The following is a 22,419-nucleotide window of genomic DNA, read 5'->3' as shown; positions in this document are numbered from 1 at the left end:
GCTGAGGAAGGCTTTCTTATCTCTCCTTGCTATTCTTTGGAACTCTGCATTGAGATGGGAATATCTTTCCTTTTCTCCTTTGCTTTTCGCTTCTCTTCTCTTCCAAGCTATCTGTAAGGCCTCCTCAGACAGCCATTTTGCTTTTTTGCATTTCTTTTCCATGGGGATTTTCTTGATCCCTGTCTCCTGTACAATGTCACGAACCTCTGTCCATAGTTCATCAGGTACTCTGTCTATCAGGTCTAGTCCCTTAAATCTATTTGTCACTTCCACAGTATACTCCATAAGGGATTTGATCTAGGTCATACTTGAATGGGATAGTGGTTTTCCCTACTTTCTTCAATTTAAGTCTGAATTTGGCAATAAGCAGTTCATGATCCGAGCCACAGTCTGCTCCTGGTCTTGTTTTTGCTGACTGTATAGAGCTTCTCCATCTTTGGCTGCAAAGAATATAATCAGTCTGATTTCGGTGTTGACCATCTGGTGATGTCCACGTGTAGAGTCTTCTCTTGTGTTGTTGGGAGAGGGTGTTGGCTATTACCAGTGCGTTCTCGTGGCAAAACTCTATCAGCCTTTGCCCTGCTTCATTCTGTACTCCAAGGCCAAACTTGCCTGTTACGCCAGGTGTTTCTTGACTTCCTACTTTTTTGACTTCCAGATTTGCTGGCATATTGAGTGCAGCAGTTTCACAGCATCATCTTTCAGGATTTGAACTAGCTCAACTGGAATTGCATCACCTCCACTAGCTTGGTTCGTACATTTCAGGGTAGTCTAGGGGTAAAATATTAACAGAAGACATCTTTGATAATAGGTGACTTGAAAGAAAACTTTAAAAGAGATTCTCCTTTTAGTTTCCAAATTGTTGCTCTAACTGTCTATGTGACTTCCATAGGACTCTTCCATTCCACAGTTGTGTTTGTATTATTTTACAGGCTTCTTTAAGTTAATATGTTTTTGTGATTGCTGTGTAGAATTAGATTGAGGATATTTTTGAGAAGGTTTTTGTGTATTTTTTGTCGATACTTTCATTTTGAAGGTTGGGAATGTGTGTGGTTCTGGCGGTTCATCTGCCCCAGTATTCATGGGACTGTTTAAAAAAAATCAAATTTGTATCTTGACAGATGTTCCTGAGCTCATTTGGAACTGATTTAAACATTGTGCAAAAGTAGCTAAATGTACACTAACTTGCACCAGATGTGTAGAATTGTTCCTCTGAGGAACTATGGGAAATATTTTTTTATTGGATGTGGGGCAACTGATTTGAAACATGTAGCGTACTTACTTTTAGGCGCATTGAATATTCAACGTCTTTTTGGTAATTTAGGAACTTAGAAATGTATATTGCATGAAGATTTGTTTTTGGTTTTGGTTTTTTTTTACAAAACTGAGTAAGCTACCATCTTAAGATTTTCTGTATTTGAGAGGTAGTCTGAAACAGCCCAGTAAAAGCAAATGTTACTGTCTTGAGGGGATTTAGTGACTTCTACATTTCCAACAAATACAGAATAGCTTATTTCATAGGATTTGGGGCTGCTTGTTGTAGGAGAGAGATTTCCTTCTCCCTAAAGAAGCTCTTCTCAAAGCACAACATTGGCATATGTAACTTTTATCACATGTAACTTTTATTTATTCAGCATTTCAGAGTAAGCTGTCAGTTTTTTCTTTGTGGTTTTTTTTTTTTTTTTTTGGAGAAAATAAATCTTGGCTTTGCCTGAAAAATAATTTTGAGAAAATAAGGTGAATATGATCACTCACACTCACCTAAAGCCAGACATCCTGGAATGTGAGGTCAAGTGGGCCTTAGGAAGCATCACTACTAATAAAGCTAGTTGAGGTGATGGAATTCCAGTTGAGCTAGTTCAAATCCTCAAAGGTGATGCTGTGAAAGTGTTGCACTCAGTGTCAGCAAATTTGGAAAACTCAGCAGTGGCCACAGGCCTGGAAAAGGTCAGTTTTCATTCCAATCCCAAAGAAAGGCAATGCCAAAGAATGCTCAAACTACTGCACAAATGCACTCATCTCACGTGCTAGTAAAGTAATGCTCAAAATTCTCCAAGCCAGGCTTCAGCAATATGTGAACCGTGAACTTCCAGATGTTCAAGCTGGATTTAGAAAAGGCAGAGGAACCAGAGATCAAATTGCCAACATCTGCTGGATCATTGAAAAAGCAAGAGAGTTCCAGAAAATCATCTATTTCTGCTTTACTGACTATGCCAAAGCCTTTGACTGTGTGGATCACAATAAACTGTGGAAAATTCTGAAAGAGATGGGAATACCAGACCACCTGACCTGCCTCTTGAGAAACCTGTATGCAGGTCAGGAAGCAACAGTTAGAGCTGGACATGGAACAACAGACTGGTTCCAAATAGGAAAAGGAGTACGTCAAGGCTGTATATTGTCACCCTGCTTATTTAACTTCTATGCAGAGTACATCATGAGAAACACTGCACTGAAGGAAGCTGGAATCAAGATTTCCAGGAGAAATATCTATAACCTCAGATATGCAGATGACACCACCCTTATGGCAGAAAGTGAAGAAGAACTATAGAGCCTCTTGATGAAAGTGAGAGAGGAGAGTGAAAAAGTTGGCTTAAAGCTCAACATTCAGAAAACGAAGATCATGGCATCCTGTCCCATCACTTCATGGGAAATAGATGGGGAAACAGTGGAAACAGTGGCTGACTTTATTTTTTGGGGCTCCAAAATCACTGCAGATGGTGATTGCAGCCATGAAATTAAAAGACTGTTACTCCTTGGAAGGAAAGTTATGACCAACTTAGACAGCATATTAAAAAGCAGAGACATTACTTTGGCAACAAAGGTCTGTGTAGTCAAAGCTGTGGTTTTTCCAGTGGTCATGTGTGGATGCGAGAGTTGGACTCTAAAGAAAGCTGAGCCCTGAAGAATTGATGCTTTTGAACTGTGGTGTTGGAGCAGACTCTTGAGAGTCCCTTGGACTGCAAGGAGATCCAACCAGTCCATCCTAAAAGAGATCAATCCTGTGTGTTCATTGGAAGGACTGATGTTGAAGCTGAAACTCCCATACTTTGGCCCCCTGATGCGAAGAGCTGACTCATTTGAAAAGATCCTCATGCTGGGAAGGATTGAGGGGAGGAGTAGAAGGAGATGACAGAGAATGAGATGGTTGGATGGCATCACCAACTCAATGGACATGGGTTTGGGTGGACTCCCGGAGTTGGTGGTGGACAGGGAGGCCTGGCATGCTGCTGTTTATGGGGTTGCAAAGTGTCAGACACTGCTGAGCGACTGAACTGATACTAAATTAATGTGTTGAGGATAAGTTGATTAACTATCAATAAGACAGCAGTTTTGGGTTTAACAGTGGCTTCACTGAGATGCCCTCTTGGCTTTAAGTTGTTTTAAACGATAATCAGAAAGTATTTTCTTGTTTGCTCAAAAAGGATGTTTTTCACAAATGAAATGGTGACTTTAAAAACTTCGTTATGATCTGATGAACTTTGGCTACTGTCATTGGTAGTTTGAAATGAATTTTGATACAGGTTGCTAATAGCAGTGATATTGGACTCTATTCAGATGGACTACATGAGGTTGAGTTGGTTTCTCAGAACAATCTATGCCTGAGTAACTTATTATTTATTGACTCATGAGCAATGGGCATAGAACAGATTTAAAATTTATTTTGAAGAAAACAAAAATCTTAAAGAAGAAATAGAAAATCTTGATTTTTTTTTTTCTTTCCTTGATGATTTTTAATTTTACTTTCTCATTCTTCTGCTAGGGCGACATCCCTTCTGTTGAATACCTCTTACAAACTGGAAGCGACCCAAATGTTAAAGACCATGCTGGATGGACACCATTGGTAGTTTTCTTATTGTTTGTTTTTTTTCTTTCTGTTTATGGTTTGTAGTTATTATAGTTATGTAGTTGTATATATATCACCCTCTGCCATATATATAGTCTCTTTTTAATTTGAAGAACTCATGTTTTAAATAAGGGTAAACGTCATGTTTCATCTAGCTTTTCAGTTGTGGAAGGTGAAAAACTGCCTACCTTTTGACTGACTATGTCTAGATTTAAGAATCTCATTCCACTATATTGCTGAATTTAGCTCATGTATGGAAAGCTAGCTGCTACAACAGACATCAGGCTCTGTTCTGCAGCACTGCATGTCATTGGAACCACAATTTTCGGGTGAAAGAAGTCAAGAACTGGGTATAGGAATGTAGCATCGGCAGTGGTTCTTACTGAGGATCTATCTTGGCCTCACTTATACCCTATCCAATTACAGACACACAGAGGTAGTAGAAATCTTTGCTCACATTAAGCAGTTTTTAAAGTCTTTGCTTTTTATTGCTAAAAATACAATGTGAAGAGCAGTCTGGAAAAAGAATGGCACAAGTACATGGAAACAAGTGCTGTATGGACCATTAGGACAGTTAGCATGTGGTTTGAATACAGCCATAGAATATCAAGAGATGATATGGATACCCTTATTCTGTGAACTGTAAATGCGAAGAAATGGAGAGATTCTCATTAGATCAGGTGCAAAAAAAGGTTTTAAACTTGTATATAATGACTTCTCCCTGCAATTTTTTAAGCTGGGAGTGTTTATTCTGGATTAGAGGCACTTTGTTGTTTGGACTCCACACACAGTCTGGCTAACCTTTTCAAAGGTAGGTTAATTTTTCTTTTAAGCAGCTAAGGCAAACTTTAATAAAAATTGGTGAATGATTTAGGGGACATGAGACCTAATTTGGAGTCCTTTCTCTTAGAAATAGACCTACCAGTATTCATTGTGGTGTTTTGCCTATTAAGATTTGAAGGTGTGTACTTAAAAGGCATTATGGTATGCCAGAGATTTCTTAGAATACAACACATTGGCATTGTTAGCAGATCATTAAACATAAGGAAGATTTGCAACGTGAAGCATCTTTGAACATTCCATCATTACCAGTTATGTCATTCATTAAGTTCCTTTTGAGCACCTCCTCTGTGTTATATCTGTTTTCATTGACACCAGCCATACAATATCTGTAGCTTCCACATCTAGAGAGGATTGTTTCGTCAATTCTCATTCTAGGATAGTCACTTTGCTGGGTGCTTACGTACATATGTGCCACTTAGCTTATGGCTAAGCACTTGATTTAGTGAATACTATTCAGCCTTGAAGGATTTCAGATTTTATGCATTATCTGGTTTTGAAATATTTTCTATGTTTTTTTTCCCCTTGTTTTAAATTTCTTGCTATAGAGCAATTTAGGAGCTGTAATTGGACTAAAGCTACTTTCTCTTCCAAGTAAAGAGCGTTTGACCCAAGGCTCAAATGAGAAAAATCTTTTTTCATGAATTTCATAAATCTTGATTGTGGCCTATCTTACCTTAAAGACTATTAGGAGTGCTTTTACTGTCAATAACTTATGGTCTGTATGAGTATTTAGGTAAGAACCAATTTTCTGATTGAGGTTCATATTTATTTTTCTGAAGTGTGGCTTTGTTATGAGATTATTCAGTGGTCTTCCTCATTGCTCTTCTCACTCTCCTTTAATCAGCATGAGGCCTGCAATCATGGGCACCTGAAGGTGGTGGAGTTGCTGCTCCAGCACAAGGCGTTGGTGAACACCACGGGGTATCAGAACGACTCACCTCTTCATGACGCAGTGAAGAATGGCCACGTGGACATTGTCAAGCTGTTACTCACCTATGGAGCCTCCAGGGAGTCAGTGTAAGTAGTTCACCTTAAAGCCTATTTTTTTCCACTGACTTTTTATTGAAACAAGGTCTTTGATGAAGCAGAGACTTTACTACCTAAGTTAATGACTGTTTTTTTTTTTTTTCACAACTGTATTTAGATGTGGCCAACATATTCTAGACTTAAAATCAGCATTCATGCCCTTTTCCTTTATAATTCTTACGTGTCGAAGGGAGGTGTACTATTTTAATTTAGAAACAGTTTTCAGATTAATTTTGGAAGCTTCGAGTTTCTGGAAAAAGTCATTCAGTTTTTATATTATATGGATTGATTCATACTTATTAATAAGGCAAGAATTAAGCCTTATTAGCCAGAAAGAAAAACAACAATACAGTATACTAATGCATATATATGGAATTTGAAAGATGGTAATGATAACCCTATATGCGAGACAGAATAAGAGACACAGATGCATAGAACAATTTTATGGACTCTGAGGGAGAAGGTGAGGGTGGGACGTTCTGGGAGAATAGCATTGAAACATGTATATTATCATATGTGAAACAGAATACCATTCCATGTTCGATGCATGAGACAAGGGCTCAGGGCTGGGGCAATGGGATGACCCAAAGGGATGGGATGGGGAGGGAGGTGGGAGGGGGGTCCAGGAAGGGGAACACATGTAAACCCATGGCTGATTCATGTCAATGTATGGCAAAAACTATTACAATATTGTAAAGTAATTAGCCCCCAACTAAAATAAATAAATTTATTAAAAAAAAAAAAAAAAAGGCAAGAATTAGAAGCTTTGTATGCTCCCCAGTACTTTAGAATTGTTGTAAATCTTCTATTCATTTTCTTCTTTTCCTGAATATTTTGTATAACCACATTTAAAATATGTAAGAATTCAGATGTTAGGCAAGTGCAGTCACATTATTTCTTAGATTTTTCACATCATTCAAGTGAACCTCCAGGTAAATTGTTTCCCAGTATTGGAGCACAGAGACACATCAGTGAATGCTGGCGGCTGCATTTTAAAGTTGCTTTTGTCAAGAGTGTCACAAGTAAATACTGTATGTGGGTTTTATATCTCTAATCTCTAATTTGGTTCATGTCTCCCTATATATTATTTTACCCTTTTTAGTTAATGAAGTAGTTGAAATGAAAATGCAAGAATTGCCTCTCTGTTTACCCATTACTGCTGCAGGTTTGGAAGTAGCACACAAAAGTCAGGACTTGCTCTGTTTACAGAAGGGAATAAAGATTACAAAATGCAAATGTTCTAGGTTTCAATTTTTTTTAAAATAGGTAATCATAATATAGTTGAAAGATAAATAATAATGCAAGAATCTACCATACCTTGGTGCTATTAGTTTTGGTGTTTTTAATGTCCTTTATTTCTCATCACATATGGTAAGATGGTTGGGGCAAACTCAGAAAAAACGTATCTTCTGTTTTTTAAATTTTTGTTTTGTTTTTTTTTTTTACACACACATGTCACATACATGTGTATTATACTAGGCCATGTGTTTGTGTGTATGTATACATATATACATGTCTTAACAGGTATGACCCTCTTGTGGGGATAGCAATCCATTTGGTAGAGCAGGTTGTTGCTTTGTTCAGGTAAAACAGAATAGTTCCTGTTCGTGGGCTCTTAAATCAGCCATGACTACTCTAACGGATGGAGCACTGGTCAGGGTGTTAGGGATTCCAGCTTTTATTTGTGACTCCATTATTACCTTTATAGCTTCAGCCAGGTTAGTTTCTGTGCCTTGGTGTCCTCACCTATAAAACATGGGTGATGCCTGCTGCTTTTCTATTTCTTCAGAGTATAGTGGGGATTAATGAGCCAGAACACAGGGTCTGTCATACGGTTTGTACACCATGATTCTTCACTACACTGTGAAGCTCATTAATACACGAGGTGTGGATCTAAGACGGTAAGCGGGTCTGCTTTCAGAGCTGCCTTCTCAGATGGCTGTGTTGTTCCCAGTTATGGGGTGAAGCAGCAGGTGTAGGTACACCGCTAGCCCATTACTGTCCAGGAAATCTTTATGCACTGATGAAAATGCTCCATAACAGTTGCAGGCACTCAGTAGCCACTGGACATCTCTTATTATTCAGCACTTGAAATGGAGCTGTTGCTTCTAAGGAAATACATTTTAAAATATATTTTAGTTAATTTAAATAGTCACATACCCCAGGTGCTTACTGCATTGGAGAGCTGATTGGTACAGTTTGGATAGTAGGGAAGGCAGGTTTATTTGGTGACTGAAGTCAGGAATGATTTTGGGTAGAGGATACTAAGGCAACTGTAGGACAATTGCAAGAGTTGATTTAATTTAAAGTGTAACAGACCAGGAGCTATTTCTAAACATCGTTATTCCTTCTGTTCTGGACTGTTGGTCATCATACGAAAGTATTTTCTGTACTTTTTGATTTCTTTTTTATCTTGTGATCATTGCTGTTGACCTGATTAACCTCACCATTTCCTAACTGATCTCCTTTTCAGATTACTTTTCATACTACACAGCCCAAGAGCTTTCAAAATGTACAGTTCTTGCCAAATAACTTATTTGCTTAAAACCCTTCCCAGTACCTCTTAATGTTTTTAAAATAGAAGTCAAACTTAAGACCCTGGTTTGCAGGGCCTCAGGTGGTCCAGCTTTCCTCACCTCTCCAGCTCCATCTCTCTGGTCCCTCCTGTCCCCCTTCTTCAACTTTTTTTGCATTAGCCTTTCTAAATTTTTATTTCCTTAAGATGTACAAAGCTATTTTGCCTCCTAACCATCAAGTATGCTTTTGCTTTGTGTGGGATATTCTTCCTTTGGGTTTCATCTTAGGTATGGTTTGTGTTTGGCTGGCTTTTGCGAGTCCTTTGTCTGTATATGGTGCTTCCTCCCAATCATAAATGGGGTGGTAGTGTACCTGCTTCTTACTGGCTGCTCGTTAGGTTGTGTGCTCTGTGTTCCAGGGATCATGCCTGCTCTCCCAGGCCCTCCTGAGTACCTGATGTAGTCTGTTGTTGTTCAGTCACTAAGTCGTGTCCGACTCTGTGACACCATGGACTGTAGCATGCCAGGTAGTCTGTACCCACATTTATTTGTAGAGTGAATTTGTAAGTCTTTGAATGTGTAAAGAGTTTCCCTGTGGCTCAGCTGGTAAAGAATCCTCTTGCAATGTGGGAGATCTGGATTCCATCCCTGGGTTGAAAAGACCTGGAGAAGGGAAAGGCTACCCATTCCAGTATTCTGGCCTGGAGAATTTCATGGACTGTATAGTCCATGGGGGTACAAAGAGTCGGACATGACTGAACGACTTTTACTTTCATTTTTCTGAATGCATAAAGGGCTTCTCTGGTGGCTCAGATGGTAAAGAATCTACCTGCAATGCAGGAGACTTGGGTTTGATCCCTGGGTTGGGAAGATCTCCTGGAGAAGGGAATGGCAACTCACTCCAATATTCTTGCCTGGAATATCCCATGGAGAGCCTGGTGGGCTACAGTCCATGGGGTCGCAAAGAGCTGGACACGACTGAGCGACTAACACTTGCACTTTTCTGAATCCATAAAATGATGATCTATTTTTTCATCTCTTGGTTAAAGGGACAGACAAGATGAAAATAGAAATTGCCTCCCTCTGCTCCCAACTTCACTATAACTATGAAGAGAATACGTAAATCCAAGTTTCAGTAAGCTGTACCTTATCTCGGATGGTAGAACTGGTTCCTGGTATTCATCGGAGTGAACGAACGATGTGTGCTCCCTAAGCAGAATTGTTAGTCTCTTGCCCATTGGGCATTCCTGTTCCCTTTTGTGGGATCAAGGCCACCCAAAGTAATTCCTCTAGCCTTGACATTTTTAAGGTCTGTTTTTCTTTCTGCCAATGTTCTATATATTGTTTTTCTAGAGTTAAGTATTAACAGGTGAGAATAGATGAAATTTGTTCCTGTGCTTTCCTCCATATCTGAAGTAGAGCATGGGGAGGGGGTCATGGAGACTTTGTAGGGTTCTTAATACTCTTTTTTTTTTTCGCCTAAAGTTCATTTTCCGTTTAAGCCATTAATATCTCAGACTCTGAAATCTGAGTTGACAGGCGTGCTTCCTTTTTTTTCTCTGCTTACCATGTATTTTACTCTTACTATATCTTGTCTCAGAGTAACCAGGACTAGACTGTTTCCATCTCTACAAGAAGGGTAGAGACCAGAAAAGGCAAAAACTGTTCTTTTACCCTTCCTTCTTTGGCCCTTGGTGCTTTGGCTAATTGAAGTTGTAGATAAGTAGTGTCCTTTTGCCTATTCTAAATTTCTAAATGCCATTCTTTAGCTCTAGAAGAGACATTTTGGAATCTTCTTCATTATCTCAAAGCTAAAGGCTTCTTTCTACTTAGATGCCTTCTTTTCCTGGATTTCCAATGGAACGCATGTTAGACTTTTCTCTTACACTCTTCTCCATTGCTCCCTTTACATCTTCATCTCCCCAGTTGTTTTTTCTGCTACTTGTATTCTAGTAGGTGTGAACAGACAATTATGTTAGTGGTTACAGAACAGTATGATACATGTCTTTATAGTTCAATGCCCCCAAGATTCTATGAATATCTAGGATAGAGGCTAGAAGTATGACTAGAGGAAGTCATGAAAGGTTTTCTAGAGGATGTAGCACTTCAAATGAATTTGAAGAAAAAGGATAAGAGGGTGGACTTTTCAGAAAGAGGATGATGGTTGGTAAGATATTAGGTACTTGTTTCACTTCTAGGAGCTGATACAAGACTGGAATGAAGGGAGGGAGGACGGTGAGATAAGAGGCCGGACAAGGTGGGCAGAGGCAGTGAAAGGCCTTGTGTGCTCAAGAGTTCACGTATTAAGTTGAAAGTTTTCACCTCCACACTGGGAATGAATCCCATTGAAAAGGTCTGTTCAATAATCAAGGGGAGAAGTAATGAGAAGGGTCAAATGATCATATATTAACTTTTATTTTGTATTGCATTTGTCACAGTTTCCAGAGTAATATTATAAAATAATAGTAATATATTTGGCATACTTGCTTTATTCTCATTTAAAAAAAAATATTGGCTGTAGATTTACAAGTCAGTATTAAGGTCATATTAAAAATAATGACCTTATCATACATTTGGCCAACAGAGACATGAAAAAATACTCAAAATCACTAATTATTAGAGAAATGAAAATCAAAACTATAATAAAGTACCACCTCATACCGGTCAGAATAGCCACCATAAGAAAACTCTATAAATAGTGAATGCTGGAGAGGGTGTGGAGGAAACACTGTTGATGGGAATGTAAATTGGTACAGCTACTATGGAAAGCTATATGGAAATTCCTTAAAAAACTAAAACTAGAGCTGCCATATGATCCAGGAATCCCACTGTTGGGAATATATCTGGAGAAAACATTAATGGAAAAGATGCATGCATACTAGTGTTCATAAAAGAACTGTTTACAGTAGCCAAGACTTGGCAGCAACCTAAATGTCCATCAACAGAGGAATGGATAAAGAAGAGGTAGGATATATATACAAGAGCTGGGCTATTACACAGAAATAAAATAGAATGAAGTAATGCCATTTGAGCAACATGGATGGACCTAGAGATTATCTTCAGCTCAGTTCAGTCGCTCAGTCGTGTCCAACTCTTTGCAACCCCATGGACTGCAGCACGCCAGGCCTCCTTGTCCATCACCAACTCCGAGAGTTTATTCAGACTCATGTCCATAGAGTTGGTGATGCCATCCAACCATAGGTTGTAGCCCACTAGGGGCTCCTCTGTCCATGGGATCATCCTGGCAAGAATACTGGAGTGTGTTGCCATTTCTTACTCCAGAGGATCTTCCTGACCCAGGGATCGAACCCAGGTCTTCTACATCTCCTGCATTGGCAGTCAGATTCTTTACCACTCGTGCCGCCATGCACTTCCTCCAATATACTTTAAATCATCTCTAGATTACTTATAATACTTAATACAATGTAATGCTATGTAAACAGTTACTAGTACATGACAAATTTGTTTTGTTTTTAGAAGTTCCTGGGAAAACCATGGAACCTGTGGAAATGGAGGGCAGGCTGTATGTACATATACTCAGTCTATGTGTGTTAAATAAATAAATGATTATTACTAGTTGTGATATATATGTACATTACGTATATTAATACATATATGCATTTTTATGTTGAATCTATTAACCTTGGTCAGTTAGAGGTCAATAACAATGACGCTCCAACATTTTTTGTTAATTTTTCTGTAGTAAAAAAGCAATAATTTATGAATACTTAGATTGTCAAGATTTTAAACTAAATTTTTGAAGAGAAATTTAAAATCTTCAGTCATATCTTCAAAACTTTTATGTGAAATATATTTAAAATTATTTAAAATAAGCACTAAAGAAATAGAGCAGGAATATACTAGAGGAAAAAAACTGGTAAAATTTGCCAGTATACTATGTTGTGAAGGAATAGAAAAAAAAATTGAAATCAGAAAGATACTTACCTGGTTAGTGACTATATAAGATGTTTTACTGATCAGTTTTTAAGATTTAGTATTGATAGAGTATGTTATATATATGTAATCATTTGCCATTCACTAAATCATAAAGAGCTTTCTTTGATAGGTCATTAAGAGAACTGAACTGTCAAAAATGATGCATATGAAAGCTGTTAGTATACTGTCATGCACTACATGTAAATTCAGCAGTGAAGATGTTGATGTTTTCCTATATTCTGAAAATAGTTTAAATTGTATTGGTGTTGCATTGACCCATAGTTTAGCCAGTAGACATTTATGTTTTTCTGTTTTCACAGCTACGTACTGTCTTTGTCTGTAATGACTATCACTTTATGCCTTATTTGTGGCATTCATTTGCTCAGTCCTATCCGACTCTTTGCAACCCCATGGACTGCAGCACTCCAGGCTTCCCTGTCCTTCACCAGTTCCTGGAGTTTGCTTAAACTCATGTCCATCTCATCCTCTGTCACTCACTTTTCCTCTTGCCTTCAATCGTTCCCAGCATCAGGGTCTTTTCCAGTGAGTTGGCTCTTCGCATCAGGTGGCCAAAGTGTTGGAGCTTCAGCATCAGTCCTTGCAATGAATTCAGGGTTGACTTCCTTTAGGACTGACTGGCTTGAACTTGCAATCCAAGGGACTCAAGAGTTTTCTCCAGCACCACAGTTCGAAAGCATCAATTCTTTGGAGGTCTGTCTTCTTTATGGTCCATCTCTCATGTCTGGACATGACTACTGGAAAAACCATAGCTTTAACTGTACAGACCTTTGTCAGCAAAGTGATGTCTTTGCTTTTTAATACACTGTCTAGGTTGGTCATAGCTTTTCTTACAAGGAGCAAGCGTCTTAATTTCATGGCTGTAGTCACCATCTGCAGTGATTTTGGCACCCAAGAAGGTAAAGTCTGCCACTGTTTCCATTGTTTACCCATCTGTTTGCCTTGAAGTGATGGGACCAGATGCCATGATCTTTGTTTTTTTGAATGTTGAGTTTTAAGCCAGCTTTTTCACTCCACTTTCACCTTCATCACGAGGCTCTTTAGTTCCTCTTCACTTCTGCCATTAGGGTGGTGTCATCTGCATATCTGAGGTTATTGATATTTCTCCTGACAACCTTGATTCCAGCTTGTGCTTCATCCACCCTGGCATTTCGCATGATGTACTTTGCATATAAGTTAAGTAAGCAGAGTGACAGTGTACAGCCTTGACATACTCCTTTCCCAATTTGGAACCAGCCCATTATTTCACGTCTGGTTCTAACTGTTGCTTCTCGACCTGCATACAGTTTTCAATTTTCCATGTTCTATTTGGCTCAGACACATGAGCATATAGTAATTAGACTCTTCAACCCTGGTAAAAAGCTTTCTTCATTAATTTCCATCCATTTCAACAATCATATTGTGTATTCCCTCTACAAGCCCTTCACATTCATCTTCCAAATTCTAGTTTCTAGTCCTGAGTTTGAGTTTATTTTATTTTCTACTGTGTGGGTTTTTTTAACCTCCTGTAAAATCCATCTCACATTTCACCTCATTATTTGTGCCTTGATTAATACTTTTTAGTTTTATACTTATCTTTTGAATGAATATTTATCCTCAGTAGGATTAAGGCAAAGACAATGTTTTCTAAGTATTATGTATCCCTCCAAAATGATCTGTTTTAAGGTTAAGGTTTTAGATTAAAGTATGTCAGAAAATAAAGAACATACTATATTTAAGAACATATAGGAAAAAAATTGTTCTACAAGCTCCCTTGGTAACCCATTCTAATAGCAAATTAAATTATTGATACTTATTCTGCATCCATGATATTGCAGTAAATCTAAAACAAACATAAAACACTTCTTCCTTATATAGTGATGGGGAATAATTGATTTATCATGTCTTCAGTTAATAATTGGTCACATTGATAGTCCCTTGTGGCTTTTCCTCCATGTATTACCTAATTTTTTAAAAAAAGAATAAATCTAATTATATTTTAAACTGATTTTTGACATAAATATGTAAACAAAGTATTCATCCAAATGTATCATTATGAGGGAAATGTTTTATGCCTTTTTTGTGCCCACATAATAAAGGAGAAATCTTACATATGCTGTCTTCTCTTGCTATGGTTTTTGAAGGTGTCACATAAAAACTTGTGTCTATTTCCAAATTTCAGTGGTCCATGGCAAAGCAGTATCATGACAGGATTTAATAGACTGCATCTCCCATGATGCAGAACTAAGGGTTAACTGATTATTTCAGTCTGTAGCATTTTTAATGTGCCATTCTTCAGTTCATTAAGAATGCAGGAAGGCTAAGAGTTTAGCAAATTGTATATAAGCAGAAGCCATCCATAATCCAGATAGAGAAATCACATGTTTAAAAACCATATGAGGCAGTAAGCTTTGTGTAGTAAGGACTCGAAATGACTAGAACCTTGCTAGTCATTTTATGAGGCAGTTTTTTAAGATTGTAAAAGCATCTTCCTTGTTCAGAGACCATTGTTTTATTTTTGATTTAAAACCTTTCTAAGCTGATTTGGTTCTTTGGAAAGTACTTTCATTTAACATTTTTAAATGTTGTCATGGTGCTCTTTGTTTATATTTGTGTAAAAATAACTGTGGTGTAGTTACTGTGCATTAAAGTACACTTGATTGGGCTCTTAAATTTCATTTCCTTGGAGAAATCTACATTTGTCTTTGTTAAAAAGTTCTTATGTGTGCACTGATTGTTTTTTTTTTTTTTTTTGATGCATATAGTGTGACTTCTTTTGTTTATTTTTGCATCTGGGGATATAAGATCTAGCATATTGGTTCCTTTTTGATTGTCATACTTAGAACGTTGTATGTGAGGAGATTGTGTATTAGGTACATGGGCATAATGAAAGGTTGTTGCCGAGCCACGAAAAGACACCGGGATTCTTGGCCACTGAAGGAGAAGAATTCAATCCGGGACCAGAGACGAGGCTTGATTGCTCAGAGCTTTTGTGTAATAAAGTTTTATTAACGTATAAAGGAGATAGAGAAAACTTCTGACATATGCATCAGAAGGGGGCAGAAAGAGTACCCCCTTGCTGGTGTTAGCAGTGAAGTTATGTACTCTCCAGTTAGTTATTACACTGAATCAAAAGAATGTCTGGAGGTTGTAAAGACCTCACTAGACCTATTTCCATGATTCACATTTTAAGATAACAGGATTAGCCAGAAGGTTCTTTCCAGAGACTGTCCTCAAGCAGGATACATTATTGTTATCCTAAGGAATGTAGAGGGAAAAAAAGCTTGTCCTTTCTTACTCCTTGAGAATTCCACACCCCTCTCTCCTTGGGGACCCCTGGACTTCTTATCAACCTGCCTAGGAAATAACTCTCTCAATAACAGATAATAAAATTGAGAAATGTCAAGTGTAGTGGATGAGATCAGCTCCTTTTTGAAAGAAAGTGACCTTATCTGCTTTGAAAGTGAAAGTCGCTCAGTCCTGTCCGGCCCTTTGCAACCCCGTGGACTATACATTCCATGGAATTCTCTAGGCCAGAATACTGGAGTGGGTAGCCTTTTCCTTCTCCAGGGGATCTTCCCAACCCAGGGATCAAACCCATGTCTCCTGCATTGCAGGCAGATTCTTTACCAACTGAGCCACAAGGGAAGTCCCCGCTCCTGCTTTAAATGTATAATAATTTGGGAGGACCTAATTTCCAGTGCAGTAACTGGTGTCATTTTTTTGTAATCAGAAAGTTGAAATACAAATGACTGTATTATACTTTGCTTTGAGAAAAACTATTTCCAGAAGAAAGACACACGCTATAGGACTTGGGCATGTAAGGGAATCTGAGAATACACATTGATAAGAGTTTACGTAGCACTTTCCCAAAGAGAAAGAGTGACTGAACCTGATAGTCGTGAATAGGAGTCATTAGAGAAACATGCTGTGGTTCATTTCTTTTCCTACCCTGCCATCAAAACAGCTTTCTCTAAGATCATTAATGACCTTGACTCTAAACCCAGTAGATGCTAGTATCTCTCATCTCTGTGCTCTCAGATTTGACACCTTCTTCCCCTCTCTCCCTCTTAATGTTTCCCTGTTTCCAATCAGATCTTTTCCTATACATTTGATACAAATTTAAAAGCTAGTATTGTATCAAGTTTATAATTTTATATCCTGTTTAACACATTGCATTTTTTACATGAATAATTATGACCGTTGTATGGATATCCTGTAATCTAAAAACCAGAGAAGATTTCAAAAGACATGTTCAGTTTAGAAAACTTTTCTGCCATGATATAATACGTTAAAATCATTTTGAAAAGATATGTAAAGAAGTGGAATAGTAGACAAAGTGCTTTTTAAAATTTTAACAGTGTACTTATGCTTGAAAGACTAATCATGTGATATGGAATATTGTTAGAATGAATAGAAGGAAAGCGAGACCTTTGTTGAGTCAGTGGAAGCTTTTCTCTCAGTGAAGTAACAGCCATACTATGTGTCTGAAGTCTCTTCCATCATAATGTTCTGTGACTCTCGAATTAGTGCATGCTGGGAGGTATGCGTCAACATGCTTTCTGAACTACATCAGTTTATTCTGTGATGGCCGCAATTATTATAGATTGTAGTGTACATACATATTAAAAATTAATTTCAAAATGCCCTGTTTACTACTTTATTAAATTGTCATGTGGCATAGTTTTCCTTCTAGTGAATCTAAATATCTATCTTGTGAATTTATCTAATTTCTGTGTTTGTTTATATAGACTATAGAGCCTGTAACAGCTACAGTAAGTGATTTTTATTTGCATTTGAAAGCATGTAATCAGCCCATAGTGATTAATGATTATGAAGCTATATTTTAAAATATGAATTTGATTACCGATACAGAGTTGTGAAAAAAATTCATGTTTAAGTAACAATATATTCAGTTAAGAATAGTCCCTGTAATGGTCTGGTGTTAAATTGAAATTTCACATCTTTTTTCTATTTTCACATATTTTTTCTATTTTTTTAGCAGCTTGTAGTACTTGATTCTTATGCCTTATGTGAATTCTTGAGTCATTTATTTTCAAAAAATTGTGTCTTATTAGGAAAGCTGAAAAAATGTTCCACTAGTGTATTCATTTAGTTAAAAATCAGATCACACATTTTATTTACTTAAACCCATCTGTACTTATTTTACCAGCAACATATTTGGTCTGCGGCCTGTGGATTATGCAGACAGTGAAAATATGAAATCGCTGTTGCTGCTACCGGAGAAAAAGGAATCATCATCAACCAGCCATTGCTCAGTAGTGAGTATGCATGTAGCCTTGGGACATTTATGTGTTTTATTGAAATCGATTATAAAATGAACAAAATGGCAAAATTTCCAGTTACTGAACTGCTTTCATTCACCAGTTATTGAGCACTTTCTGTTTAGTAGCTGTTGTGATTTCAAAGACATAATCAGAATAAATCAACAAATATTTATTATTTTCCCCCCTCCATATTTTAGGTAGCATTCATACAGCATAAATATGACTGATAGAACTCTTATTCTCAAGAAGTATACTTTCTAATGAGAGCTAGGAGAGAAACAGACTGTGGATATATAAACTAATATAAATAAAATAATTTTGGAAACTTACAAATGAGTTCTTTGAAGAAGACTTTATAGAGTATAGTAGACTGGAGGTTGTGGGCTTCAAGAAAGGTACTGTTTTACCTGGGTCATTGAGGAGGGCCTTTAAAGAACTGCTATTTGGTCTGAAACCTGATTGATGTCGAGGGAGCATCCAGGTGAATATCTGGAGGACAAGTGTCCTAGCAGAGGGAACAGCAAGTGTGTAGGTCCCTCAGTGGGTGACCTTGGTGTGTTTGAAAGTTAGAGAGAAAGTCATTATTGCTGATGACTAGGGCATGTCTAAGAGTAATGGGGAAACCACTGAAAGAATTTAAAGCAAGGAATGGTATAATCTGATTTATGCTTTAGAAAGTTCACTCTGGCAGCTTCTACTCAAAAGATGGGGTGGTGGCAAGAGTGGCAGCAGGGAGATTACTTGAACTGTTTCTTGGTAAAGAAGAGAGAGAGACCATGATGACCTGGATTAAGGGAACAGCAGTGGAAGTTGTGAGAAGTAATGAGATTGGTATATATTTTTGAGTTAGTGCCAACAGAACTTTTGGATGGATTATAGGCGAAGTGTGGAGAAAGAGTAGAATTAATATGACTTAGGCTTCACTGTTTTCTCAGATGGTAAAGAATCTACCTGCAATGTGGGAGACCCAGGTTTGATCCCTAGGTCGGGAAGATCCCCTGAAGTAGGAAATGGCAACACACTCCAGTATTCTTGCCTGGAGAATTCCATGGACAGAGGAGCCTGCGGGTTACAGTACGTAGGATCACAAAGAGCTGGATACCACTGAGCGACTAACACTTCCATTTTTTACTTTAGCAATGGAGTAGATGTGGGTACCATTTGCTGCCTTGTGGAAAGAATGCCTATTCCTTAGGAACCTGTAGTTTAGTGGGGAATATGGATGTAAAAAAAAATTATTACACACTGCAGTGAATTTGTAATAGATGCCATACAAATATATAGTAGAGTCTTAAAGAAAGAAGCTGATTTTAGGAGGGATCAGAAGAGAAGGTAACATGATGTCTAAATAAGCCTTTAAAGGTACAAGTTTTAGCAAGGTATCTAGTACTGTGTTATATTGGCTGCAAATAACAGAAAACATTCATTCAAATACTTAAAGAGTGTATTCTCTTGTATAATCTCGATATACAACAGCTGTTGTTATAATTTGGCTTAGCAATTACATGGCTGCACCAAAGACCTAAATTCTTTCTGTTCTTCTGCTTCACCATTTTCAGTGTGGTGGTTGTGTCCTCACTAACCTCCCTCCTGGTGATTGCAGAATGATTGCCACAATTCCAGATACGACAGTGTCCAGTGTTAGGACTAAAACCTTTCCCAGAAGCCTTCCAATGGACTTCCTCTTATGCCTTATTGGTAGGAACTGGTCACATAATTGCTTTTGACATACATTGTGGTTGAAGATAGGGTCAATCCTTGAAGAGTGGGTATCTGAACAGAATTAGGACTCTGTTAGAGTCTAGAAGGAGTTGAGGAATGGATTTTCATTGCCCACTGCAATCAGGTACATGAAACAGAAATAGCAGGCCAGATCTAAGGAACAGGTGCTCAGAGACAAGGAGACATAAAGGACCTTAGAAATTTGAGAAACTAGAATTTAGTGTGGGAGCATGAGGTGCATTAAAGAGGAATTGGAGGTAAAGAACTGGGTTGGGATCAGATTGTGAAAGACCTGGAACTCTCTGTGGAGGAGTGGGGACTTTATTCCCCAGTTAGTGAGGCACCCTCAGTGTGTCTCTCAGTGGAATGGGACTCTGGGGGATAGTGAGGGCGGGCTGGGACTGAAGACTGGTGAGGAGGCTGTTGTTGTGTGTCCATGTGAAGTGGAGAGGATTGGAACTACAAGTGGTGTTGGGGGTGGGGGTGTGAAGTGAAGATGAGAGGCTTTAAAGAGAGGGGTGATGGACTCAGTGTATCTTAACAACTACTCAGATGGGGGAAAATGAGAGAAAAGGGTAAACTGAAATCTAGAACTGTTCAGAGAAGGCTTCTTGTCCAGTAAGGGCAGCGGAGTAGTGATTGACCTGATTGTTTAAGATAAGGAGGTAACTGAAGACGTTTATAATTTGAGGTGGTCATTTCTTAGGCTCCAGAATCACTGCAAATGGTGACTGCAGCCATGAAATTAAAAGACACTTGCTCCTTGGAAGAAAAGCTATGACAAATCTAGACAGTGTATTAAAAAGCAGAGACATCACTTTACCGACAAAGGTCCATCTAGTCAAAGCTATAGTTTTTCCAGTAGTCATATACAGATGTGAATGTTGGACCATGAAGAAGGCTGAGCACCAAAGAATTGATGCTTTTGAAGAATGGTGCTGGAGAAGACTCAGAGTCTTTTAGAGAACAAGCAGAACAAACCAGTCAGTCTGCAGTCTGCAGTCCATGGAGTCACTAAGAGTTGGACATGACTGAGCGACTGAACTGAAACTGAAAGGAAATCAACCCTGAGTATTCATTGAAAGGACTGATGCTGAAGCTGCAATACTTTGGCCACCTGATGCAAAGAGCCAGCTCATTGGAAAAGACTGTGATGCTGAGAAAGATTGAGGACAAGAGGAGAAGGAGGTGACAGAGGATAAGATAGTTGGATGGCATCATCAACTCAGTAGACATGAATATGTGCAAACTCCAGGAGACAGTGAAGGACAAAGAAGCCTGGCATGCTGCAGTCAGTCTATGGGGTGGCAAAGAGTCGGACATGACTGAGCAACTGAACAACAGTAGATGCTATCACAGGCTGGTTATGCTTATTCTTTGAAAACTCTTAATCTCCTGCTCCAGGCATCAGCCTTGTAAGTGTGCCCTATCTATAGACCTGGAAGAGAACCTAGGAGTCAGCAGTTTAATTTCCTTGTTTTATAAATGAGAAGACTGATATGTAGTGTGATTTCCTCAGGGTTAGCCCACCACAGGAAAAAAAAAAAAAACACAAGATTTTTTCCCCCAATAGATCAATTAGAAGTTGACTGAATTCAGAATATTAAGAAAATTTTAGGTCAGTATTCATTCGATCCTATTGTACTTAACTATAAATTGATCCTTACTCTATTCATCTGGACTTGGATTCTGCTCACAGAACATAATGTAACTAACTTGTCATTTGCCAATATTTCTATTATGTAAAAAGCTGGAAAAGGATTATTTTAGATGTGTTAAAAATAAAGATATGTTAATGGTACTATTGGAGTCTGAGAGTGGCAATCTTCTTCTTAATTTAGCCATCCAATTACTCTTGTGTTTTTGTTAAATGTAAGAAACCTATACTTTCTGCATGTCACATGGACACTGCCCTAGTGAGTGAATATCGTTATTTACTCTCTTAATGGTAGATACTTGGCTAAGGAAACAATCATGAACGGTAACAATTCCTTAAGTTGAAAGAGTTGTTTCTCTGTGTATACTCACTAAACACAAGATCTGGGATCTGCTTCACCAAACACCATCAGACTCCTTTTCACTCATCTGTTTGAGCCATATAGGCTGCCTTGCTGTTTCTTGAATCCCCCAGACACGTTCCCATTTCAAGTCCTTGGTGCTAGCAGTTTTCTCCACCAGGAGCAAATGTAGGGAGCCAGATGTACACATGGCATGCTTCCTCACTCCCTCTGGCTCTTGTTGCAGTTTATTAAACTCTGTTTTTGACAAACTCATTAATTATTTTTCCAAGAAAAAGTTTCATATCAAATTATTTCTTAGATAAGTTTTTTTAATGCCAGCATACATAGTATCTAATCTCTCTAAAAACAGAATAGTGAACCTTTGGATTATTTTCTGAACAGCTTTTGAATCTCCTGATTCTGAGACCTCTGCTTACTCAATTCAAATGCCTCCCCACTCCCACCTCCTGCCCCAAATCAGACATGTGGCTTTGACAAATCTTTGGTTGATTTTGTTTATTTATTTTTAATAGCTTTCCTTAATTATGGGAAATTAGTGCCAGTTTCTATTTTTTATTCAAACTTAGAAACTAGATGGAAAAATGCTTGACGCACTTTGGTGCTTTCCTGAAGTTGATGGAAGTAGTATCATATGCTGTATTTACAATTGATATCTTTTCACTTTTTATTTTGTGCAGAGAACTCATTTAGCTGAAGTGGAGTTATAAAAATTGAAAAGTAATGTGTTCCATTTAGAACTACTTTATGGTGTTCATTTGTAAACTGACAAGAATATTTGAAATGCTGTTTTTTAGTATGATTATAATATAGTAATTGATTGATAAAGTAGACTGAACTATTTTCATGCTATGGAATGTTTACAGTGTTTAGGTTAAATATGGTTATCTCGTCTTATAACTGAGTGAATAGGAAAGATAAGTGAACAGAAATGTGATGTCAGTATGTGTGTGGTGTGTGCATAGCATGTCCAGTAAAGCCTCTGTAACTTGAACCTTTGAGAAAAATAGTTCAGGAAGCTGAAATTTTAAGTGCTGAATATTGTCATTAAAAAAACTTTATAGAAATGTTTTTAAAAATGTCACGAATACATACTGGCTTAATACATAGTAGAATCCTATTTAATGCATTTTGAGTGAATGAATTATTGAGATCAGTCTGTTTAGAGATGTAGCCAGCAATTTACATGTAATATTATAGGGCCTCAGACAAGATAAATTAGCATTATT

The 22,419-nt window shown here is 37.9% G+C and overlaps 1 protein-coding gene and 1 long non-coding RNA gene across 8 annotated transcripts in view; one reads left to right on the top strand and one right to left on the bottom strand.

Moving 5' to 3' along the window:
* The window catches only part of BARD1 (BRCA1 associated RING domain 1), a 77,460-nt gene that overhangs the window by 39,666 nt on the left and 15,375 nt on the right, over positions 1-22,419 (top strand). For 4 of the 7 annotated variants that reach the window (XM_081583036.1, XM_081583037.1, XM_081583035.1 and 1 more), the window contains 3 exons: positions 3,761-3,841; positions 5,532-5,704; positions 17,336-17,444. The exons of 1 other annotated variant lie outside the window; for it this stretch is intronic. In XM_081583036.1, the coding sequence (XP_081439162.1) occupies positions 3,761-3,841; positions 5,532-5,704; positions 17,336-17,444 (363 nt within the window). The remainder of the gene's footprint in view (positions 1-3,760; positions 3,842-5,531; positions 5,705-17,335; positions 17,445-22,419) is intronic. 2 more of the 7 variants (XM_081583040.1, XM_081583039.1) reach the window with 1 other exon arrangement.
* LOC145542984 (uncharacterized) lies at positions 8,192-21,997 on the bottom strand. The gene is made up of 2 exons (XR_014080334.1): positions 20,290-21,997; positions 8,192-12,644 (listed from the first exon to the last, which is right to left on the bottom strand). It is a non-coding gene; the product is annotated as an uncharacterized LOC145542984 (long non-coding RNA).

This window comes from Giraffa tippelskirchi, chromosome 3, assembly GCF_054371585.1.
Source record: "Giraffa tippelskirchi isolate mGirTip1 chromosome 3, T2T-mGirTip1v1.2.pri, whole genome shotgun sequence".
NCBI lineage: Eukaryota > Metazoa > Chordata > Mammalia > Artiodactyla > Giraffidae > Giraffa > Giraffa tippelskirchi.
This window is presented reverse-complemented; position numbering and strand designations above follow the sequence as displayed.